The 26,730-nt window shown below is 38.2% G+C and overlaps 1 protein-coding gene across 5 annotated transcripts in view; it reads left to right on the top strand.

The window, feature by feature from the left end:
• The window catches only part of CREB5 (cAMP responsive element binding protein 5), a 295,632-nt gene that overhangs the window by 69,024 nt on the left and 199,878 nt on the right, over nt 1-26,730 (top strand). For 4 of the 5 annotated variants that reach the window (XM_060782012.2, XM_067470242.1, XM_060782013.2 and 1 more), the window contains exons 5-6: nt 2,247-2,368; nt 25,536-25,708. In XM_060782012.2, coding sequence (XP_060637995.2) covers nt 2,247-2,368; nt 25,536-25,708 — 295 coding nt within the window. The remainder of the gene's footprint in view (nt 1-2,246; nt 2,369-25,535; nt 25,709-26,730) is intronic. The other variant, XM_060782015.2, reaches the window with a different exon arrangement.

Genomic DNA, 26,730 nt, shown 5'->3' with positions numbered 1-26,730 from the left:
TTTGGGACTGTTTTTTGTTGTCGTTACTAGCCAATATTGTAATTTACATTAAAAGAAACCTGTGGTCTGACAAATAAAATTTTAAAATCCATCCTCTGGTTTAACAAATCTGGCATTTAGTTCATATAATGCAGTACATTTCCTCTATAGTGTGCTTTCCAAGGCTACTGTCATAGACAATCCATTTAGTGTCGAGTTTATTTCTCTAGAGCAATAGTTCTGCAACTTCCAAGTTATTTTAAAAATATACTGCATGTGCTTAAACTCCAGCATTTCTGTCCACTTTTTAATGTAACATAGCATTTTCCAAAGCTGCTCAAAGTAGTGTTCCATGGGCAATTGGCAGTCTAAGGACCTCATCACACTACAGTGTGGATCCAGTTCGAATCCAGTTTCTGCCTCCTGCTGAATTCCAAGGCTTGTGAGGTCCAAGGCCTCACAAAACTACAAACTCCAGAATTCAGCAGGAGGCAGAAGCCAGATTTAAAGTGGACCCATGCTCTATGACGGCATTTCTCAACCTGGTGGTTGGGACCCCTGCGGGTCATGAGGGGTTTCAGAGGGGACACCAAAGACCATCAGAAAACATATATTTCTGATGGTCTTAGGAACCCCTTTGGCATAAAAGGCTGAAGATCTCTCTGCCTGTCCTTCTCTTCCTTTTTTAAAACAGACGGCAAATCCTCCCACCAAAGGCTTCCTCCACTGTGATTGGCCAGCCTTTGAGCCGGCCTCTCAGCCAAAGGGAGGGCTGTTTCTGAGACTACAAGCACGGACGGGAGAGCAGGCATGTTCAGCGCATGGCAGCATGGTGTGCATGTGTGTATGTGCGGGTGGGGGAGAGTGTGTGAGGCTGGAGGGAGGCTCGCACCAGTGAGTCGCTTCAAGGTATGAGGGTTCTGTGTGGGAAGTTTTGCCCAATTCTATTGTTGGTAGGGTTCAGAATGCTCTTTGATTATAGGTGAACTATAAATCCCAGCAACTACAACACCCAAATGCCAAGGTCTATTTTTCAAACACTCCACCAGTGTTCACATTTCAGCATTTGTGCCAAGTTTGGTCCAGATCTATCATTATTTGAGTCCACAGTGCTCTCTGGATGTAGATGAATTGTAACTCCAAAACTCGGGGTCAATGCCCACCAAACCCTTCCAGTATTTCTTGTTGGTCATGGGAGTTCTGTGTGCCAAGTTTGGTTCAATTCCATCATTGGTGGAGTTCAGAATGCTCTTTGATTTTAGATTAATTATAAATTCCAGGAACTGCAACTCCCAAATTACAAAATCAATCCCCCCAACCCCACCAGTATTCAAATTTGGGCATATCGGATATTTTGTGTCAAATTTGGCCCAGTCTATGAAAAAAAAATCCTGCATATCAGATATTTACATTACAATTCATGACAGTAGCAAAATTACAGTTATGAAGTAGTAACGAAAATAATTTCATGATTGGGGGTCAGCACAACATGAGGAACTATATTAAGGGGTCAGGGCATTAGGAAGGTTGAGAACCACTACTCTATGAGGCTTTGGTCATTGGCTAGTGGTCCATGGTGAGTTCCCAGGAAAGAAAGAATCAATTGTCCCAGTGGGCAGAAAGACAATTGTACCCATTTGCTCCCCCTGTCTATATTAGATAGCTGGAAAAGCATATCATATTACGAACAGCTAGCAAAAACCACTGTACATAAAGAATTATGGAACTATGTGTTTTTCTTCTTGTTTTCTGTGCAACTATCATAATCTGAGATATGGTGCTCTGGGATACAGGATTTAGTACTCCTTTTCTTCAATGCTCTTTAGATAATGTAAATGATGTTAAGTTGTTCCTAGCTCTAGAATGGAGAGGGAGGAAGGTAAATACAGATGTGTACTGAGAACACTGAAATGCAATTTTCCTTCAGAGTTCCAAAGACTGGAATAAGTAGGGTGGAGGGATTAGCTTGTATAGCCTGTAGTTTTAGACCACTTTCTTTTTAAATAAAACTGTCAAAGTTGGCCTCTATGTGTGCACGCGTGTGCACGTGCAAGGGAGGGAGGGTGAGAGAGAATTTCGTCTCGTAATTCTAAGTCATTTTATTTTTAATAAAACTTTATAGGAGTTACTTCCAATAAACAGTACCTTGTCCCAATCAAACTGACATTGCATCTTGTTGTAATATACTGTAAGATATTATGTAACACAATACCTTGTTCTTAACTGCAAAAATACCCACTGCAGTTCCTTTTGATATTTCTCCTCAGACCAAACTCCGACACCAACCCGATTCCTAAAGAACTGTGAGGAAGTGGGCCTCTTCAACGATATAGACTGCTCCTTAGAGCATGAGTTTAGAAAGGCACAAGAAGAAGAGAACAATAAAAGGGTATGCCTTTGTAGAATGGAAACGTCTGTTTTCTCTCCCCTCCCTAAGTGCTGTGCTGTGAAGGCAGAAGGGACTCCGCTACCTGAATGAGAAGAAGGGGGAAAACCTTTAAGTTGGAAACTAGGTGGCACTATAGATTGTGACATGTTTTCTAACTTGCATAAACTGATAAAGCTGAAGGAATATTAGTTGTGTTTTGTTGGATGTACAGGATATTATTACTAGCAATACATCTACACCAGCGGTCCTCAAACATTTTAACCAGAGGGCCAGGTCATGGACCTACAGATAGTTTGGGGGGGGGGGGGGGGGAAGGGCGGACTATAGTTTGGAAAAAACAACAACAAATGAATTCATATGCAGACTGAATGTATCTTATTTGTAGAACAAAAAAAAATGAAAGAAAAATACAATATTTAAAAGGAAGAACAATTTTAACCCAGATAAATGTACCAGCATTTTAATGGGAAGCCTGCGTTTGGCTGATGAGAGAATTAAGTCATTTAGACTTGTTATTGTGTGCCTTCAAGTTTTTCAGACTTAGGGCAACCCTAAGTCTAATGTTTATGTAAATAATCTTGGAGAGCCACATCTGGCTTACAGGCCTTAGTTTGAGGACCCCTGATCTACACTATAAAATTAATGCAATATGATACCACTTTACTTTCCATGACTCAGTGTTTTAGAATCCTGGGATTTGTAGTTTTATCAGCTTTTTAGCTTTCTCTGCCAAAAGATTGCTGGTGACTCGCACATATAGTTCTATCAGGAACCTTGATTTCCCTCCCCACACATTTGGTAAAAAAAAAAGTCTGAATTCTACACATGGAGTGTTTTGTGTGTAATAAAATTATTTTTTTTTCTATTTAAGAGAGATAGTAGGATGGACTTCTTAAAATGGGGTCCTTATATTCAAGCACATCAAATCCAGGCATCTAATTTGCATATTGTTTTCATTTAGAATACCATTAGATTTCAGCACTGGAAGCATTTTTGATACAGTAGCTACATCCCCCCCCCCAAAAAAAACAACAACAAAAACTATACTCAGCCTTCTGCATTTTCTGAGATTAAGGGCACAGGAACAACTCAAGACTGGAAAACCACATTTTTTAAAATGCTGTTTCTTTTATGTGTGAGAGAGCACCTCTGAAAAACATGAAGTCATCCTGGAAAACCTAGAGACTCTTAGAGTGAACACTTTGAACAAATAATCAAATCCACAAAAGTCAGAACTGAAGATATGGAGGGCGGACTATAGTATAGAGCAGAGCTTTCCAAACATTTCATGCAGGTGACACACTTTTTTACATGCATCATTTCATGACATTGTAATCAGTTTTACTAGCAAAGCAGAAGTTAATTGAACCCCTTACAAGAGATACGGGCACATACATTAATTGTAATAACAAAATATATGGGGGACACAACATCTCAGAAATATTTTCATTTATATATATTTAAAAACATATGATTCATTGCTTATTTCACATAGACTCAAAGGTTTTTGTTATGTCCATGTGACACATCTAACACACTGCAGCTGACACCCTAATATGTTGCAACACATGGTTTGGAAAGCTCTGGTTTGGAGTCATGTCTGAAGTACTAGACTTGGACCAGAGAGATACAAGTTGAAGTTCTTGCATGGTCATGGAATTCACCATGTGACCTTGGGCTATCACTATCTCTCAGGAAATGTATAACAATAACATTTTGTAATCCACACACCTCTTAAAATCATTGGATCACTCCAGTACGTTTTGCTGTTTTCCCATCTATTGATGACAAAAAGACTAAAAAAGTACCACAGTATCCATTGGTAGTTCTACCAAAAGGACTAAAGAAGAGGCCATATAGAAGATAAACTTAGAAACCAGAAATCATTGTCTTGCATCATCTTCCTTGTTGTTTGCAGCCTCTGGTTGAAGCTCTTTGCTCCTTTCCTGTTTCATGCCTTGCCTTTTGCCTTCACAATGCCTCCCTGTCTTAACCCTGCGCCTTTTCCCATTCCTTGCTTTATCTTACACTTCATAATGCTTCCCTTCTGTGCTTTTAGCCCTCTACCACTTGCCTCTCCCACCCCTCCCTTTCTTCCCAGCCTTACTCACCATATGCCACCACTCTGGGTGATATTTCAGGCCCATCCTAGAATTTATGTATATGTGGTGAAACAGATTCCTCAGCTTCCATCTCATGTCTGTACAGCATGTAGTAACTTCTATCTTGTGTGAAGCAGCCCTCCGTTTTCCAAGTATGACAGATAGCATCCAGGCAGTTGATTACAATTAACTAGATCAGATCTAGACTTGCATATGTGAGCAAGTCAGTACAATTTTAAATATGGTTTTTATTTGTTGTTCATACTACCAAGACACTTTACTCAATCAATATAGCTGTCTGGCACAGGGAACTTGCAATCTTAATTTTGTTGGGGGGCTGGGAAATCTGATGAAAATGTACAAAGGGGAAAATAGTGAGAAAACTGCACAGTAGACATGTGTAGTCATGGAGGAAAAATAGATCACAGGTACAATTTGGGGAGTATAGTTTCTGGCTCTATGATTCTTCCAGGCTTTAACAGTCAGATTGCATGATATACCAGGAAAATTAGAGATACTCTGAATGAGATTTAGTAATAGCGAGGGCTATTTGGAATCCAAGACTAGGAGGAACCTGATTATTGTGTTTGCTAGACATAACTATCTACTCTACAAGAGAATGTTGCCTAGCCTCTGCAGTTAAAAGTAGCAAGCTAGACAGTATTGGTAGATCAGGTTATCATCCGATCCGCAAGCAACAGGTTTTAGTTTTACACTTGTCTCAGCATAAAATATCCAATGCAATTGTCATAGGGTTATATTTGCAATCACATGACATTTCCTGCTGGCAAATTGGCTTCTGAGCAATGAATGTAAGTTTGAGAGAATGACAGTCAAACCTGGGACAATCAGAATTGCTTTCTTAAGAACCAGCTCCATTAAATCAGGAAATTAAGTCTTATTTGCATTCTCTTATATGCCAAGAAGGAAAAAAGAGCAAATAACATCCAGACTGGGATAGCAAATAAATACTCTTACAAGAACCACAGCAAGACCTGATTGCAGCAATAACTGGGACTGCCCTACAGGCCCATGGCCAGGGAAAAAAAAGAAGGGGGGGGGGAGAGGGTTGAAACAATTTTTATTTTTTAGTGAATCATGAAGAGAAGGTCCATAACATGAAATAATTTAATTTTTGTGACTCATTCTATATTTTACATAGACTTAATTAAATCAATTTCTATTTTAGTTACAAAGTTTCAAGTCTAAAAAATACTGGAAATGACTCATCCAAGACTAGGTAATTTAGTGATTAAAATGAATACCACAATGGCTGTTGGAAACACTTGAAAACTGTGTCAATACACTTTGACAGAAATCAGACATCATTGATAAACTTCTGTGGAGACTCAAGGGTGCAAGTCCAGTCAGTCTTTCTTGTGTCATTGTTCTTCTTATGTATGTATTCAAACATTTAAGACGTGCATTTGTAGTTGTTGACACTGGCAATGTTACAGAAATCCAAAGAAGTTTCTTCACATTAAGAAAAAAAACTGTCTATCACAGACAAGATATGCTTTTAGTACATTTGATGATTTTTCTGCAGGAGTAACCTTTCTCCATTTTTTCACATAGGTCAAACTCTTCCATTACTATATAAGTAGGCCCTTCCACAAAGTCCTATGTCCCAGAATATTAAGGCAGAAATTCCCACATTATCTGAGTGTTGACTCAGATAACTCAGCTCAAAACAGATATTGTGGGATTTTCTGTCTTGATATTCTGGGATATAGAGCTGTGTGGAAGGAGCTGTGTTGAAGGCATTCATTGAAAAGTTCTGTACACTTGTTCAAGTTGGATTTTAAATGGCCATAGTTAATAGGGAGGAACACATGCAGTTCCTGAACTACTTACCTGTGCCTTGTAAACCTTTCTTGAAGCTGATTGCAGAAAAAGTCCTGCAATGAGATTTACATATTTAGCTTATAATAGCCTGGATGTTGCTTTTACAAGTCTGCTTAGAACAGATGCAAGGAACCCTAACTTCCCCACCCATAGACTCCATCACCGATCTTGCTGTGTCAAAGATCTCCTGAAATTCTTTCACAGATTCTGTGTGCATCTCCCTGGCTTTTTAAAGAAACTGTCAACATGTTGTAGACTACAGAAAATATCCATATTTACTCTTTGTAATGTTTTGCTAAGCTGAAGGGATGATAACAAACTTTCTTAGTATGTGTATAGTTATACTACAAATTCAGGATTCAGAACAGTCAAAAGAAGGTGCCCAGCTTGGCAAGAAGTCTCACTGTTGTATAGAGGACCCGCTTTTAGTTCTTCAAGTTTTTCACCACCACACTGTACAGTTCAACAAACGTAAAACTCCATCATCTCGCTTAACCCAATGGATTTCACAAAGCGGCAACAGGCTGTTTGCTCTTGATTAAGGGAAACAGTCTTTTATATTTTTCTTCAACAGTTCAAGAGTTCCATTCGGATGGATGATGCTCTGAAGAAATTGCACACAGATGAAATTGTTCCTTGCCAGTTTCTGACAGGTGGAATGGTGCAAGTAATATGACCACTCATATTAGCAGCTCCATCTTACTTACTTACTTAAACAGAGAAGCAATGTGATGCACTGCATCTCTCAACATTTTCTTTAATGTCTTGTCACCACAATTGTCTATTAGTTCATTCTGTATTTAAGGATTAGTATACTGGGCATTCATAGCTGCAGTTTCAAAATGACTTTTCAGATCTGTTGTGGCAGAAGATCTCAACAAGGCCCTGAAATTACCATCATTGTGGAAAGGCTCTTCATGGGTAATAGATCCGGAATCATTGCTCTCTCTTAAAACCAGTTTTTGTTGGCCACAATGGACAATAGTTTCCACAACTGGCAGACGTTTCTTTCTGTTTTTTTCCCTCCAACTTTCTTCTTATTTCCTTTATCACGATGATGGGTTACATCAAGATGTTTTCCACTGAGAAATAGCAAAAAGTTTTCAGCCAAGCACAAGTTATTCTGATGATACTCTGTCTTTTGGAATCCATTGAAGACTTGTATTGCATATTTTTATTGCACAGATGCTTTAGTAACCAATCTGATTACCACCGTAACTCCAACTTCTCCTCCAAACACCACATAGTACTCACAGAGTGCACCTTGTACATAAAATGAGTAAGCTTACCAGGGAAATCTGTTCAACCATTTGGGTTGAAAACTTAGATGCTTGCTACAGACTTGCTGCCCTACTATTAAGCAAAGTGAAATGAACATCTCAGATAATTGATGCTAGGACAGTGATGATATTGCCCGCACTGTGCTTTCTTAGCCTTATAAGATATGTCCTATAAGCTACCCTCCAGGTATGATGGATAATATTATCTTGTCACCAGTGCTCAGCTAAGATTCAACAGAATTCTATACAGAGAGTGAAGATAGTGATAGAGGTGAACTACCTTATTCATTGTCTCAGGCAGCAAAATGTCTGTGGCCAGTCCAGAAAATGGTATTTGAAGTGCTTTGAACACTTAAAGTGTTAAGTGGAATGAATGTTAAGTGTAGCTATTAATAGTTAATTCTGACCAACATTGGAAAATGTAGATTGTAATGTTTATGGACATCATAAAAATTCTAATGTGTATTGGAGAATAGCAGATGGATGAGTTTCATATTAAAATATAAATATAAAAAGGAACAATGTTGAACATTTCCTAAGATATTTTAAAGATTGATGACTTTTAGTAAGTGATTATACCACTGGTTTTTTAATTTGTTTTGGAAAAGATGTGGAAAACTGGTATTGAATGTACTGCATTCCCTAGAGTATCTGACATGAAGTTGCCTGAAAGAAAAAAACACTTCAGAAGTATACATTAGGGTCACTGGCATTATTGACTATTGATTTAGCACAAGGCATTAGGAGTTAACAGCCATCTTTTAAAAAGTATGCTGTGGTGGCATTTTACTATATGATTTCTTATGCTGTGTAATTTGGAGCCTCTCAAAATACATCAATAGAAGGTCATTTTTATGATTTCAGACACTTAGCTATACCATTTCAGATTCATCCTTCATTTAATGCCACATCAGGGAATCCATATGAATGCCAGCTGGAATTTGCAATAACTCCAGCATAGCTGCTTGACTCTAATGCAAGGATGTTTCAGGAACATTTAGAAAACACTTTTAATCAACATAGAGTTTGATTACTATGAGTGCCTCAAGCCCACAACAAAGAAATAGAACGAGGCAATGTACAGTCAGCCCTCCACATTCACTGGGGTTAGGACTACAGTGTGAGTGAAAAAAACTGTATATAACAACTGCTGTTTTAAAATTGTGTTTCTTGTCTATTGCTAGTATATACATTGCAATAAATTCTTTATTTAAGCTGAGAGAAAATCTCTTTAGGAATTTCTAGGTTGTCCAGCTACTCTGTCTTCTGAGATTGACCACAGAATTGCACAGGAAATTTACGGATTCTTAGATAGAACATTTTAATCAAATCCATGAATAATCAAATCCACAAAAGTCAAAACTGCGAATGTGGATGGCTCAGTGTACATGTCATTGTTTATTCGTTCAGTCACTTCCGACCCTTCGTGACATCATGGACCAGCCCACACCAGAGCTCCCTGTCGGCTGTCACCACCCCCTGCTCCTTCAGAGTCAAGACAGTCACTTCAAGGATACCATTCATCCATCTTGCCCTTGGTCAGCCCCGCTTCCTTTTTCCTTCCATTTTCCCCAGCAGCATTGTCTTTTCTAAGCTTTCCTGTCTTCTCATTATGTGGCCAAAGTACTTCACTGTACATATGCTCATGGAAACTTTAGGGGGAATATTACTAAAGAAGCTATTGAGCATTTTATTGTCTGCAACAAGACAACTGCAACAAGAAACTCCAAGCTTCCTAAGTCCACTTGTTGGTAGCCACTAAGTGACTAAACTGTATGAAGACACTATCCATGCAAGCACTTTAGAATGGTAGCAGACACCTCAGAATGCCATGTTCACGAATGCCATGTACATCAAGGTTCTCTCAAGGCTCTATTTTGTTCATGTATTTGTACATATTTGAATGAAAGACAGGTGGCACTCCCAGTATTTGCAGATAGCATACTGCGAGGAGTCACTAATATCTCAGAAGAATCAGAGATATATGAAAAATATATATGTAACCAGTATAAATGAAAAGTCTTTAGAAATCTTGGTAGACCACGGGTTACAATTCAACACTGTGATGCACTGACAGAAAAAGTAATGAATTCTAGGTTATGTGATCTATAATGTGCAGGTCAAAAGAAGTAGCAGTACAATCTATTCTGCTTTAGTCAGACATCATCTAGTAGGCTGTGTTCAATTTTGGAGCTCCACAGATCAAGAAGGATATTGGTAAGCTGGAATATGTTCAGACCAAGTGACCAAGGTAATAAATGATCTGGAAACCATACTCCCTGAGATCAGTTGAAGGAACTGATTTTGCTTAGCCTGGAGAAGATTGAAAAGTGATAATTATCCCAGAAAATATGAAGGGTTGTCTTGTGGAGAAGATGGAGCAAGCATATTTACTTGTGTCTCCAGAGGACAGAACCCAAACCAATGAAATCATATTATAAGGCAAGAGATTCTGATAAACATTAGGAAGTATCTCCAGATGGTAAAAGCTGTTTGACGGTAGAATGAACTATTTTAGAATGTAGCAGATTCTTTTTCATAGTAGATTCTCCCTCTAACTATGGATACTTGCAATTGTAGGCAATGGATTAGATGCCAATTGGAATCTATCCCAGCTCAACAGTTCTACAAATGATCTATAATTCCCATCATGCCAAAACAGATTCTGTTATATGTTATGAAACTGGGGGATGGGGAGCTAAAAGAAGGGATACAGGTCTGTGTTGTCCTTAAACAGAGATTTTAGGATGCAATGTAAATAAACAAAGTAACCTAGAAACAGGGAAGTACTTTGTTAGCAGATATAATAGGCTTGGTGAGCAGTGGTCTTCGGTAGCATAGTAGTAAATTATGTAGAGCAAGCACTTTGTCAAGGTAGTCCCCAGTTTTTTTTTAAAAAAATATTTTAAACTGCATACAGTTGGGTTGATATGGTTGATCCATATATTCAAAAACACAAAAGACTCTGTGAGCTTATATTGTGGTCTTCTGCAATGATAATATGCTTCAGTTACTCATTCAAGACCAACCTACTCCAAACCCTTTACAAAATGTCTTGTTTTGGCTAGGAAATTCCCCCTTCCTCCCCACACAGTTTAGAGATAATGGGGAAGCCTGAGGGAAAGGAGATGATATTATTTTCCCTGTACATCTGCAAAGCACAATCATAGCAGTCTGATACTACTTTAACTGTGAAGACTCAATCCTTTGAAAAGTTGAGTTTTGTAGTTCAGTGAAATGCTCTCTATTGTAGGTTCCTTGAACTATTCAGGAATATTTGACTATGTGAAAGGGCTGTGACTGTCCTCATTTTTACTTGTTCTTTTTTGTTTGGAAGAGGTATCTACAAGTGAATATAGTAATCTGATACAAATTTCATTCAGTGATAAATGATGGACTCTCTCTGCAAAACAGCTGTTGAATTTGTTCCTGAATTCTTTGTTGGTAGATGGTGTCATTGTTGCATACACATCTAATTTTGGTAACATACGATCTATTTCATTGATTTTTAAAATATGTGTAGGGTGGCAAAAATTGCAGTTCAAATCCAAATGGTCATTGGTTACTTTTAAAAACAGATTTATAAAAATCTTGGTATTCTTGATTGTTAGAAAAACATTCAGGAAAGGAATTTGTAGACCTTCAAGAGTGGCAATGTAGGTGGATTCAATAGTAGGATAGAGCTGATGTATAAAATAATTCCACACTTTCTTTGCCACTGGTCCATATAATGGAGATGTCCTCTATGCATCAGTACCATACAAGTGCGTCATATTTAAATTTTACTCTAGTTTAACCATTAATAAATAATAATATGATGGATCTGTGCATGTGCTTTCGATTTGAAGGTAATTTTGAGGGGTTAGTAATAAAATTATTGCATGCAAGGACCATTGTAGTTAGGGTAGTAATAATTTCTACCCAATGTGTTTCATTGATACTGAATTTCAGGAACTCAGTAATGGCCTAAATGAAAACTGTATGTTCATAAATAGATATATGCTCTTTACAATGATGTAATTGGCAGTCAGATAGCCATGACGATGACTCTGGTGACAAAGATTCAAATCCCCAATTGGCCATGGGAAACCACTGGGTTATTTTGGGCAAGTCACTCTAAGTCCACAGTGGTTCTCAACCTGTGGGTCCCCAGATGTTTTAGCCTTCAACTCCCAGAAATCTTAACAGCTGGTAAACTGGCTGGGATTTCTGGGAGTTATAGGTCAACACACCTGAGGACTCACAGGTTGAGAAACACTGCCCTACGAGGAAGGCAAACGGGAATCCTATTCTGAAAAAATCTTGTCACTTTATGGCCACAATAAGTTGGAAATTAGTTAAACAGACAAAACAAGAAGATTGGCAGTGGTAACATAGGAGGAGCTTTGAGGGCAAAAAACGTTTGTATACATATCAAAATGATGAATCTAATGTTTTAAAGCATTTTTAAAAAATGGGTATATTGGCAGTTTACAGCTGATATTGAACTAAGGAACACACCTTCGTTGTAATAAGATGATGTTATTTTTACGAAAGATCCTCTTCCTTAAATCTTGGCAGTCTTCTCACTGTGTCCTCTTTTGTCTATTAAATGCAAACTCTTCCCTTTTTGTAGCTCAGTCTTAAGCAGCATTTGGAATTCAGGGGTTAGTAATAGGACACTGCTGATACACTTTAGAGCAAGGTGCACTTCTGCTTTATTTATGGAGACAGACATGCAGGTTGAGGACTTAATCATACCTGATAAATCATTCTAGAAGGCCTATTAGAACCATATGCTGATTTTGCATTAAACGTAGCGAGGCTGTTTTTAGACCAATAGTCTTCCCTACTTCCTCCCGGTACTTACCTTCTCAATTGCCTCCTCCTCCCTGGTCATCCCTTTACCCTTGTTTGTGAACTATTTATGTGTTTAAGTGGTATCATTTGTGTGGGGAAGGGGACATTAATCTTGGAAATATTGTTAATGGAAACGTGTAGAAACGGAAATAAAAAGCCAGACTTGGACTGAGTTTGTTATGGTTATAACCATCTTTATTTAGTAGGAATTGCAAAGTTAAAGCCAAAAAGTGAGCAATGAGAAACACTCATAAAGGCTTCAGAAACCAGAAGAATGGCTAGCTATCAATTTGATCAGGATGAGGTAGTCATTTTGTTCCAGGCGTTTCTATTGCTGCTGGTAAAGCATAGCAAGAAATTCTAGGACCTTCGCAGTAAGAGGGCTTTTTTCCTGTCTTACATGGGAAGAGCAGATTTTCTTTGCTTTCCTAATGGCCTCCATGCTAATTCTTACAGGATATGAAACTCTACCATCAGTTCCTTAATCTATTTACTTGGAAGTAAGATCCAATGTGTTTTGTGAGATTTCTACCAATGTGAACCCAGATAACGCTGTATCCTGTTTTGACCCATTATCTCAGACGCAGCATGTATTGGAACCAGATTTAGGCTGTATTAACATTGCAGTTGGGCATCACATTATGGCTCAATGCTATAGCATTGTAATTTTGTGAGATATTTATCCTTCCCTGTTAGATGTTTGTTGGTGCCACAACAAACAATAAATATCAGGATTCCATAGGATGGAGCTGTGACAGTTAAAGTGGAGTCCAACTGCTATAATTCTGCAGTGTGGATGGTCAGCTACTCACACTCAGAGAACAAAGAACAAAACTCAGAGAGAAAGTCTCATTTCAGTTGGTCTCTTATGAGTATGTTGACTTGCTCCAATTTCTATGGATGTACTTGGAATATTTATTTATTTATTTATTTATTTGCATTATTTCTACCCCGCTCATATCAGCCCGGAGGCGACTCAGAGCGGCGTACACAATCGGCACAATTCGATGCCATAAAAATACATACACACATTGATAAGCAAAAGAACCATTATAGTGCAATTAGACATAAGACAGTGCATAATAACAATATTAAAAGCTAAAAACTATATCCTCTCATTCAATATGATGAAGTTTAGATACAGTCCATTAAAATTAGTCTTATTACTCATATAGCTGAATTCAGCCCATTATTCCTGTTGTAATAATTGCATAGCTTACGTACATGACATACCATGATAATAATGGCATGGCATACAGCACAATCCTTAGTGTGTTTATACAGAAGTCTCACTGGGTCCAAGCGACTTACTCTTTAATAAGCATATTTAAGGTTGCAGCCATATTATAATTCATTCCTAATTCTGCTGGTTGTTTTAAATTGATGGAGGGGGAAAGAGATCTCCAAAGACAACACTTGTGCTGACTGGATTTCCCCCCAACCTTACACAGACTGTTGCAATCTTTTCTTAAGCCTCCCTCAGGATTTCCGGGGCTTTTGCGATTGGGCCTTGCTTCCCATTTCCAAAAGGCGAGTTTCCTCTTTGGAAAAACAGTGCTGTTGTTGATGATGATATATGCATCAAATATCCACTAGAGTTAATCTCACAATGCAGGTCCCTAATTTGTGCCTCAAGGTCAAAGGAAAAGAAAACAGAGGCAAAATGGGAGGCATAAATCCACTAAAGCAAGAACAGCCCCCTAGTAAAGTAGGGGATCTTGATTTGATATGTTCGGTATTAGTGGCAGCTAACAATGAGATACCAAACATCCATCCTTAAGCCCTTTATGTTGCTTTAGAGCAGAAGTGCCCTTTTTCTTGGCTTCTACAAGACATATGTGGGGCTAATCAAATGAACAGTACTTTTTCAAAGCTTTTCCTTAAGAAGTCAATAGATTCTCTTCCTTGCTTTACATTTGCTGTAACTATTTTCAGGGGACAAAATAACTTTGGAAGTTGTCTGCTCCTATGGGAGTCAAACTACCAAATGCAAACTCCTGCCTTTCCTTGCCTTCATATCGTCAGGGAGTTGCAGCATAGTTAGTTAGAGAAAGGAACATAAAACCATATTTGGTCCATCAAGGCATTGCTTATCACTCATTCTGTTGCCCTGGGTCAGCTCTCTTGTATTTGGAAGGGAGGAAAAGGGTGTTTCTTCTCGGATTGGAGGAAAAAGCATTTTGGGGGAAGCTAGGGAGACCATATCAGTTTTACTTGAGAATCAACGCTAGTTATTGGCTTGTTCTCAAACGAGGGTGTAATCTTTCAAAGATTGTAGTGTACAATGAATGGGCGCAATTATTACACAAACAGGAGCATCAATCAGGATAGTTTTCATGTTATGCCATTATGGTCTTCATCTACTCTAATCTCAGGGAGATAGGATAGCCATTTGGAAGTGGGCAATGAGCAAGAAAATAAAGGGCAAAAAAAAAACCCCATGAAAAATATTACCTTGAAAACAAACACTTGAACAATTAAAACAATTGCACAGAAAAATATCTGATGAATTTTGTAACCACTCCATTGCCATCAGGGTTACATTATTGTTATAACATGCTAAAATATGTCCCTGCTTAAGCCATGCAAAGTTAATTCATTCAAAAATAACCCATGAAAAATAACTAAAAGGATCTTTGAAAAAAATGTTGGGCTGGAATGGCTAGAAGAAATTTATTTTAGAAGAGGATCTGCTTCTCTGTGTTTTCCTTTTCCTTTATAAGATTTAGGATTTAAATTGCTGCTTCAAAGAAGTCCTTCTTCTTCAAAGACTCTCCATAAACACCATATAATTTCTACCTGTATAGATTCAACTTTTCCCTACATTACCCCATTTCTTTGTCAACTTGTACCTCAGTCAGTTAATATGCATACCTTTAAAACGAAACATTTAAATCCAGCAGGCTCTGAACGATTTAAATCCTAGTGGGGAATTTTAAATAAAATACCTTTTACAACTTGTCTACACATTTATAATTGCAGCCATAGAAAGATTGACTTAATTGGGATAAAATATATTCAATTGTTAAAATACGAATGTACATAAATGTACATAAATGTACCCTACATAAATTCTTGATTTTTCATGCCAAGTTTTGTTTTGCACTATATAACATCACAATAATTGCTTGGTGCAAATTTGCCTGCTGCAAATAGATAAAACAGAGTAAAATGTTTCTTTTTCCATGACATTTTTTTGTGATATGGAGAGTTTGGCAGGAATCCTTTCAGTCCGTGAGGGATGCATGGATACTGTGGACTGCCATTTTACTCAAATTTGGAGTAGGGAGTCCAAGATTAGAGAGTCCTGCATAAAGTAGATGTTGAAAATCCTACTGCTACTATGAACTTTTTAGTGGATTTAGACAGACATAATTTACAGATTTAAAGTAGCTCACTGAAGTTTTTCTCTATGATCTCCTCTCAGTCAGATCAACACAGAAGGGCCTTTGCTGTCAACATCACAGTTTTTGTACCCAAAGCCATACTCTTAATCATTCTGCTGAGAGCTACCTTTGAAGGCAGTATAGTAGCTTTGGTAGGTTCAAATTACAACCAAAATATTTAAACTTAGAACTGTAGGTCAGGCCGCATTCTACTTGATTGGACACTAGTTTGTTTCCAAACTCATTTGTAAATGCTGGTTTTAAGTGTGTTTTCAAGTAACCTCAGAATTGCTGTAGACCTGCATCTTCATGTGGAATGTAATCCCATCGAGCACAAGCTGAATCCCTTTTCCCTGATTGCCTTCCAGCTGACATAGAAAACCTCTGTCTCATCTGGATTATGTTTCAATTCATTCACTCTGATCCAGTTCATTTCGTATAGCAGTCATCAGTTTAAGACTGAAACCACTTCTGTGGATTATGGTGGAAAAAACTAATAGATCTGGATGTCATCCACATATAGATGGTAACTGCCCCCAAACTCCATACAAATTGTCCAAGTGGTTTTAAGTGGCTTCATGTATATGCTGAATATCATAGAGGACAGAACTGAGCCCTGAAGGATTCCACAAGCCAGCACCATCACACCCTCCCCAGGAAAGAACAAAACAGTGCCCTGAGATCCGAAAGATTGAATAGGGACATACTTGCCCTGTGTAGGTCATTTACCAAGACAACCAAAGCCATAAACCAATCCTGAAATCAGAAAGAAATAGATGCTGATGCCCATAGCCATCATCAACTACATCAGTTAACAGTGACTACCATAAAGACATTGACAAAATAATAAATTTTGTATCATATTATAAAATTGTTTATGTCAAGCTTATCCAACTTGTGGCCCTTGGGTTGCCTATTTATTTATTTTATTTATTTCCAGCATTTCTACCCTGTCTTTCTCAACCCCCGAAGGGGGACTCAGGATGGCTTACATTTGGCACAATTTGATGCCATTAAACATAACAAAGCAATATAACAAAAATTAAAACAATAAATAGAACTATGAACACAACACAAAATTGTAAGCTTACTTAAAATTTCGTGAGATTTTTTTGGTAACTTTTTTGTTGCACAGCTCTTGAGCATGAACTTTGCAAATGACAACAGAATGGAATGGGATAATCAGAGGATACGATGTCTACAAATATCAGGGTATTATCCATAATTCATATTTCAGTTATAAACAGGTCAGCCAGAAGACCTGTTTGACAAGTTCAAAAGACCCTCGGAATGGGGCAGTGCATAATTACAGTAATTATGTGATGACTTTTTTTTTTTTGCTTATCTGTGGTGGCAGATATCATAGAATTATTATTATTATTATTATTATTATTATTATTATTATTATTTGAAACACAAAAAGATTAGTACACAGCAAACGAGGTCACTCTGCTGGCTGTTGTATTGGATCACACGTCGGACACTTCCCAAGTGTCTAGGACTATGTGATGTATTGGCGAATAATGTGTGCAGATCCTAGTAGTGTGGCCTTCTGCAGCTGACAGATGGTAATTTTGTCAGTGCCAATTGTGTTTAAGTGCAGGCCAAGGTTTTTAGACACTGCACCCAGTGTGCCAATCACCACTGGGACCACCTTTACTGGCTTGTGCCAGAATCTTTGCAATTTGATCTTTAAATAATAATAATAATAATAATAATAATAATAATAATTTGCTCACCAGTTATCATTAGTATTAGTGTGTTTTATGTGTGGACCAAGGCAATTCTTCTTCTTCCAGCATGGCTCAGGGAAGCTATAAGCTTGCACAACCCCAGTTTAAGTGTAAAATGAATATATGATATAAAACTGTTTTAAGTGAATGGAAAGAAACCTTTGACAATTGTGATTGATAGTTCCTTAGAGAGCTCAACTATACAACCATTTTGGTAGTTCTGATCCTTGGTGCCTCCTCAAAAGAAAAAACCTTGACCTTAAAACAGAGGACCTTAGACTTGATTAAGCCAGCTTAATGCCTTCTAAGGTCCTCTGTTCTAAGGTCAATAAGTTTTTCTTTTGAGGCGTGTGGGTAATTATTTTTATCTAACTATTATATTAACATGTTTTCATTATGTTTGTGTTACCTAAGCAATATAACAAACTTGCAATTACACGATCTCATACATTACTTCTATTTTCAGGCAGGATTGATTAGCCGGTGCATGGTCAACACTCACCTTGCAGATCAGTGACCAATGATCTGCAAGACCAATGACTGATCACATACACATAAGTCATCGTTCAATGATGCTGTAGCCTAGTGATTATGTTGAGTCATGTAGACTGGTCAAAGAACAACCTTCCCAATCTAGACTATGGGAAAAAGAACAGCACTAGAAGATCAGGGCTGTGGGGATCAGGCACAGTAAAAAGTCTACCTGAATTTGAAATTGGAGGTATTAGACATGCCTGTTGCAAAAATCAAGATTAAATGATATTGGTTCCATTTTGTAACAAGTTAACAGTGTTAACTCTATTTAAATATTTCTTGAGAACATCATGATATGGTTGCAAGAAAATGAAACCTAGTAAACCTATTTGGTTGGCAACAACAACAACTTTATATTACGCACCAGAAAACATTCTCTAAGGAGCCTCTGCAATTAAGGGCAAGGCATTGCCTGTGCATGTCTCCCAATCAGAGCTGGCAATAACTATAATTTAGAAAGCATAAAGTGGTTTCATATTGATACTGCCATGTTAAACTGTAACAGGAGGAGACAAGGTGAGAGATTCATGCCTGTAGTCTGTTGCTTGGAAGCCATGGTATAAATCTCCGAACTGGTCCAAGTGTGAATGCCTCAGGCAGGAGTTATAGTAACAGACTACTTAACATAATGTAATTGGCTAGCAAGGTCAGCTCCCCTTCCTTTAGAAACATTATCCATGTTTACTCTGGAAGAGGTACTCAACTAGAACTCAGCTATATAGGTGCGTCTTCTGTCATTTAAGGTATCATATTAATGTATGATTCTAGCAATGTTCATATCTTAGAGATGCTGTAGGAAGGTGTTATCTTTGTCTGCCAATTACCCATAGGTAGCTACATTTTTTAAAAAGCTGTGGTGATATACAGTTGGGACCAGATAGGAATGGAAGTTGTTCTGTCTTTGTCTCTTCCATTTTTTTAAAACACTTCATTAGCAGTAGTGGCATTTATGACCCAATGTTTTCTCATCTGTATAGGCAGCGTGAATTGAGATTTCTAGGGAAAAAATGTTTCTCCAGTTTCATGTGTGGTGACTGTCATTTCCTTTTCCATCATGTTATGGAGCTATTTGACATAGAATAGACAGATCAGTGAATGGAAAAGTCCTCCATGATCTTCTGGCAAACGAACTAGCCAAATGTGGGCTAGGCAAAACTACGGTTAGGTGGATCTGTAATTGGTTAAATGAACAAACCCAGCGGGCGCTAACCAATGCTTCCTCTTCATCCTGGAAAGAAATGACGAATGGAGTGCCGCAGGGTTCCATCCTGGACCTGGTCCTGTTCAACATCTTTATTAATGAATTAGATGAAGGATTAGAAGGCATGATCATCAAGTTTGCAGATGACACCAAATTGGGAGGGATAACCAATACTCCAGAAGACAGGAGCAGAATTCAAAATGATCTTAACAGATTAGAGAGATGGGCCAAAACTAACAAAATGAAGTTCACCAGTGACAAATACAAGATACTCCACTTAGGCAGAAAAAATTAAATGCAAAGATACAGAATGGGAGACTCCTGGCTTGACAGCAGTACATGTGAAAAAGATCCTGGAGTCCTTGTGGACAACAAGTTAAACATGAGCCAACAAGGTCATGCAGTGGCAGAACAAAAAAGCCAATGGGACTTTGGCCTGCATCAATAGGAGTATAGTGTTTATATCCAGGGAAGTCATTCTGCCTTGGTTAGACCACATCTGGAATATTGTGTCCAATTATGGGCACCACAACTGAGGAGAGATATTAACAAGCTGGAATGTGTCCAGAGTAGGGTGACTAAAATGATCAAGGGTCTGCAGAATGAGCCCTATGAGGAGCGGCTTAAAGAGCTGGGCATGTTTAGCCTGCAGAAGAGAAGGCTGAGAGGAGACATGATAGCCATGTATAAATATGTTAGGGGAAGTTATAAGGAGGAGGGAGCAAGCTTGTTTTCTGCTGCCCTGGAGACTAGGACATGGAGCAATGGCTACAAACTACAAGAAAGGAGATCCCTCCTGAACATTAGGAAGAACTTCCTGACTGTGAGAGCTGTTCTCTACCCTGAAGTATGGTGGAGGCTCCTTTTATGGAGGCTTTTAAGCAGAGGCTTTGAACACGATTGTCCTGCTTCTTGGCAGGGATTGGATTGGATGGCCCATAAGGTCTCTTCCAACTCTATGATTTTATGATTCCTGTTTGGATGTCTTTAAACAGAGGTCAGATGGCCATCTTTTGTAATTCTTTTAGTTGTGTATTCCCACATGGAAGCAGGTTGGACTAGATATCCTCGTGGTCCATTCACACTTTATGTTTCTAAGTTCTGTCATTGTAAAATGAGAAGATCGTTCCCCAATAGATTGGAATATTTCAGCAGCCTAGTCTTAAAAGCAGTTATGTAGCCTTTTTTCCTGCTTTGGCCAGATCAGTGACCGTAATAAAGTTTTGTATTATATGTAGCATTTTTATTCACTGTGACTATCATGGCCTTAGATTTAACATGTACTCTGGGAATGTAACTCAAAGAGCAGTTTGGGAATGAGCTACCTACTTATTGGAAAGGTAGACCATGCCTATGTAGTACTGCAACCATGTCTCAATATTTAAACTTTTATATGTGTTTGACTCACATTATTCAACCACCTAGGTTAGATTAACAGAAAATATATTAAATAACAAAGTTTTTCAGTATAAGATTGTGTAACCCTGGCTTCTAAAGACAGGCTAAAATAATGAAAGTGTGCAGACTATAAATGTAAACATGTACTTGAGTGTTCTCCCCCCTAGTTTTTCTTTTCATGCTTGCGTCACATTGTACTAATCCGATAGATATTAGATTGATAATGGGGCCTTCTTTTTGGATTATAGTTCCTCCCCTTGAAAAGATAGAAAGTCGGGAAATTGTGGCTCCCCAGGGACTTTATCAGATGGCATTATTGAGAGGCATCATTAAGTAAAGTAAAGAGAGGAATCGGGAGCTGATTGTACCATTCAGTCCTCTCTTGTTCATTTTCATTTGTTTTCCTCTCATCAGATTTTTAGTGCTTCCCCATATGCTCCCGCTATCTTCCTCAACACATATGGGCAATACGTCTCCACCCCAGCCTTTTTTTCTTCATGCAAATCTGCTAGGATCTCTTTCCATGGGATGCAATAGTTCTTCGTCTTAACCCATTGAACCCTTGAGACAGGGGTGCTGTTTTAAGCCATTACTTTCCATGGAATCCATCTGTTTTGTATCTAAACCCATTGGACTCTTGAGACAGGGATGCTGTTTAAAACCATTGCTTTTCATGGGATCCAATTGTTCTGCATCAAAACCCATTGGAACCTTGAGACAAGAATGCTGTTTTAAATGATTTCCTTCCATCAGAAGGAGTAATCATGCATTTCTATAAACAGGGATGAGAGCTCTCTGCTGAGTACAATATTATACAATAGTCACAAGTTTCCCAGCACTGTTGTGTATTTTGTAAAAAATCTCTCTCTCTCTCTCTCTCTCTCTCTCTATATATATATATATATATATAAACTAAAAACAAAAGCACGGTTCCTATGTTGCTATTGATATACTGTATTATAAACATCTTTAAATATTAATATGCCCAAATAAACTTCACATTCTTATACAATTCACTAAATTGTAAAAATGGTTGAATATGCGTTTGGGCACAACAAACATGTGAATGAATAAAATTATTCTTGAGGAAATCCATTGTAAAAAAGTAAACAGGAGCAACTTGCTATGATGTTGAACCATTTTTATTTGGATTGAAGTATTATTTAATCAACTGGATCTGAAGCAAACCGCTTCTTTTACAAAATCTGTTTATTGTTTTCTGTTGGTGTTTGAATTGATTTGACTGAAAGGAAGAAAAAAGAAGAAGAAAAGCAGTCCAGAGCCGCATGTAATGTTTCATTAGCAGGCGTAACCTTGTTTGTTTGCTTTTAAAAATTGCATTTAGGGAAGGAAATCAGTTTGCACCACTGACATTCTGCCAAATTTGTGTTTTGTAAACTCCAAAGTGGGCATTTACAGGAGGAAAAATGCTTCTATATTTATGACTTGAATATTAATAAAAATATATACAAAAAAGAACAATTCTTCAGTTGAATACCCCTGCTCTGTTAGCCTTCAATTATCAGAATACCATGCAGCTATCCCAGAGCAACATGTACTAAATGACCTTAATTGTGTTGTACATACTTAGTGTTACTGAAATTTCATTGGAACATAAGAACTGCTTTGTGTGGATTAATGTTTGAATGATGATCTCAGGCAATTGACTGGGAAATAAATAACCTTTAGTTCATGCAGTTTATGGGTTCCCTTGTTTGAAGTCTGGACTATACTTATATCCATATTTCTTGTATCCTATCTATATTTTCCATATCAAAAATACATTTTAGCATTAAAATGTTCAGGGTGCTAGATGTCATACATATTTCAAATGTTTCTACTCCTTTGACACAAAATTCCCTTAATCTAAACTTGATTGTAATACAGTTGCTGGTAAGTCCGGTATCCACTGTATGCTATTGTATACGTAAAAGCATATATCAACAAGATAGTCTGGCAGAGACTGAAAAAAGGGGTGACATAGATGTGTCTGGAAAACAGGAGGCATCTTTCATGATTCTCTTCTATTGATAATTAGAGGGCACTTCTAATTGGATCATGTCAGAAAAATTAAGATAAAAGACCCAAAGCACAGAAAGCCATTGCATTTTTTAGCAAGGCTGAAGAATTAATGATGTTTATGCTAGCTGCATGTCAATGGTGAACTAAGGAAGTCATGTTACACCAAGAAAAGAACCCTGAAATGTAGCAGTTTACCACCACTTGAACTGTCATGGCTCAATGCTATGGAATCCTAGGGTTTGGAATTTTACAAGGTCTTTAGCTTTCTGTGCTGTGTAGGTTCTCTGTGGACGGTACTGCAAAATATACCATATTTCACCATGCAATAGTTGCCACCTTGTAATATCCACCCCCCCCCCCTTTTTTGGCCCCCCAAATTGGCATTCTTGTTTGTTTTGAGTAATAGTTGCACCCTTGATTCCTCACCCCAAAGCACCCTCTTCAGTCGCTCATTCGCTCACCCATGCACCAGTCTCCCTTCAAGCTATTTGCTCAGCTGAGTGAAGTGCTGTTGCTGGAGGGGTGTGTGAGTGAAGCTTCATGCTTTCTGATGAATGGATTAGCAAGATAGAAATTCGACAGTGTTCACATAGAAATAATGGATGTATGTGTTTATAGCCATCTGTCTGACATCAGGTCATATATTTTACTAACCTTCTATTTTCCCTGAAAGACAGTGTATTCACTCTATTTATAATGACTATGTGAAACATGAATTAGCCAGAATGTTCATTTGAATCACAAATTTCCTGTTCAAACTACTCACATGAAAATACGGTATGTTGTGATCGTTGTTGCTGTGTGTCTTTAAGCCATTCCCATCTTATTGTGACTCTAAGGGTTTTCTCAGGTATACACTTTATTTATATTCAGCTTTATCTCCCCGGAGGGACTCAGAGCTGATTACAGTACACATATAAGGCAAGCATTCAATGCTTTTTTACACAAATGATGACATACAATACACAGATAAGGTAAAGGCTTTCCCCTTTTTTCCATCTTCGGCATCTGGAGGTGATGCTCAAATTCCAATCATGGGGAGGTGCTCTTGTTCCATTTTCCATGCTGAAGGAGCCTTGCTGTCCGCAGACATTTCTGATCTTTTTTCCCTGGCATGTGGGGCACCCTTTTACTTTCCCACTGAGGCAATACCTTATGATCTACTAGCATTGCATGCTTTTGAACTGCTAGGTTGACAGAAGCTAGGACTGACAATCGGGAGTTCACCCCGACTTGCGGCATCGAACTGCTGACCCTCTGGTCAGTAGCCTTTCCTGCAGCTAGCGGCTTTAACTGCTGTGCTACCGTGGCCCCCAACAGATTAGTTCCAAGAAGTTTTTCCTTTGACTTATTTGAAGCTGAGAGTGTGTGACTTGCCTAAGGTCACTCATGACTGAGTGTAAATTTGAAACCTGAAGTCCAGAGTTATAGCCATGATATTATGCTAATTTCTGTGCAAATATGGGGAATGTTTAAAAGTAACTTAGTCATCACCAGATATGAAGTTCTCATTTCTGTTTTAGGTCTTAGCTTTTGAATCCACTTTGAAAAACTAAACTATGTCTGGTGATAATTTATGTTAGATTATTGTTCTTTTGAAAGAAAACTTCAAATTTTGAAGTCTTGCCTTTCTACTCATGGATATGAATGGTACAGTATTGTAAAGCATAACCTTTTCATACTAGGACCAGGAGTGAACAGCATTCCTTAGTAGGAGCTCCAATTCCCATTGAACTCCAATTTCCATCAGCCTTGCAAGTACAGAGAACTGCAGTACAGCAACACTAGGGGCCCTTCCTCACAGCCATATAACCCAGAATTTCAAGTCAGGAAATTCTGCATTTTCTGCTTTGAACTGGAATATATGGCAGTGTGGACTCAGATAACCCAGTTCAAAGGAGATATTGTGGGATTTTCTGCCTTGATATCCTGGGTTATATGACTGTATGGAAGGGCCCTCAGAGGCTCGTATATTCTGCATGACTGTATTAAAGCAATGACAAAAAGAAAACTAACAAGTTGAATCAAACTATTGGACTAAGACATCCACTGAACCTATAATAAAAAAGTGTTTTTAAAAACCTGGTTGTTAATTTGACTCTGTCAAAACTAACTCATCATTCTTAGCAAATCTAGTACAGTAGCATGAGCCAGAATGATAAATCAAAGTGCCATGGATTGACTGGGAAATTCATTTTGAAATGAAATATATATCGCACACTGGCAAATGGATCTGTACAAACTCTTAGTATTATAAATCATGAGTCAGATACACAGAAGAATAATTAGTCAACTTGCAGGGTTTTTTTCAATGTGTGTTTCACTGTAAAAGCTAAGAGTTATTTTTCATTTCTTTACTGGTTAGAACAAAATATATTGATGTGCAGTTTGCCAGAAGCCAATAATGTTTAATGTTCTTGCTACTTTTTGCTTTTGAATTTTGAGCATAGGGATAATCTGAACTGCTGTTTCTTAAATTGTCAGCCCTGATCCCAGATGAGGTCTCCTTAGCTCAATGTCAGGGTCACAAAAATTTGGCAACAATAAAACATTTCTGAATGGCATCCATTTACATAATCTGTTAGCAACAACATGCAGTGTTTACAGTGGATGCTTCAGTTGTACTTCATAAAAAGGGGAAATCAGCCTGTTTAGCAAGCCTTGCAAATGATGATTATCAGTAAATGTTTGATTTTATAGCTATATACATGGGGTCATGTAAAAATTTCTCAGTTGAAAGGAGTCACAAGGGGGAAGAGCTTAAGAAGCCCTGATTTAAACAAACTAGAGCATCCAATTTTATTTTCTCCATCTTCTGTCTCCCCAGAATATTTCAATGCATAACTCTGTTGGAGGAGCTATGGCAGCCCCTGGGGCACATCAGCTCTCAAATCCAAGGATGCCAAACCATGACACCAGCATTGTGATTCAGCAAGCCATGCCGTCCCCCCAGTCGAGTTCAGTCATCACTCAAGCACCTTCCACAAATCGACAGATTGGGTAAGAGTGTCCTTGGCACTTTTAATTTTGGCTTGGGTGTGGTGTTGTCCTACATTTCCTCCCAACATGATGAAGAAAACCCATGACATGATCAAGAACTGGAAGAAATTCCTTGTTTGCATAGTGTTGTTTATGCGGTGATGGAGGATGAAGATTTTGTTTGAAAACAATGTGCATTTGTTCATATGTATGTGCATGGTTGTCTTAAAAAATCCTACATTTCTTCTGTGCAATTTGTAGTTTCTAGAGCAATGCCAGTTATAGTTTGGAGCCATAGTAATAGATTTTCCTCTCCACAGAACTTGAGATCTTGTAAAAATAGAGGGAAATGTACCATCCATTGAAAGGTTCTCAGTCTGATTCCGAAGTCAAGCCAACTGCTTTGGTTTAGATTGAGGATTTTTCAGACAAATGAATTCTGATTCCTTCTTTCACAATGAGCATCGGCCAAAGGTACTGGACATAATAAACTATTTAGCTCCTAATGTATGCTTTAGGACTTTGTTGCAATGAAGTGGCACAGAATCAAGACATCATATATGGTAGGGGTGTCAAACTCATTTTTACCGATGGCTACATCAGCCTTACGATTGCATTCAAATGACTATAATGTTTTTGTGTGTGTCAGAAGTGACTTGAGAAACTGATGTGAGAGAATTGGCCATCTGCAAGGACCTTACCCAGGTGTTTTAACATCCTATGGGAGGCTTCTCTCATATCCCTACATGGACAGCTGAAGCTGACAGATGGGAGCTCACCCTGTCTCATGGATTCAAGCTGCTGACCTTCAAGTCGGCAGTTCAGCCAGCACAATGGTTTAACCCATTGTGCCACCAAGGCTCCTGTAATTGTAATACTGTATAAATGTAACTATGTTGCTCTGGCATTGAAAGTGTTGTAGGCCACATAACATGATGCGGTGGGCTAGATTCGACCTGCAGGCCTTGTGTGTAACAATTGTGATCTACAATTATGATTCCTATGATGCTGTGTGCAACCTGTTACCAGCCCGCCACCTTTGT

The sequence above is a fragment of the Anolis sagrei genome, chromosome 6 (assembly GCF_037176765.1).
Source record: "Anolis sagrei isolate rAnoSag1 chromosome 6, rAnoSag1.mat, whole genome shotgun sequence".
Classification (NCBI taxonomy): domain Eukaryota; kingdom Metazoa; phylum Chordata; class Lepidosauria; order Squamata; family Dactyloidae; genus Anolis; species Anolis sagrei.
The sequence above is the reverse complement of the archived record's forward strand: the minus strand, read 5'-3'. Positions and strand labels throughout refer to the sequence as shown.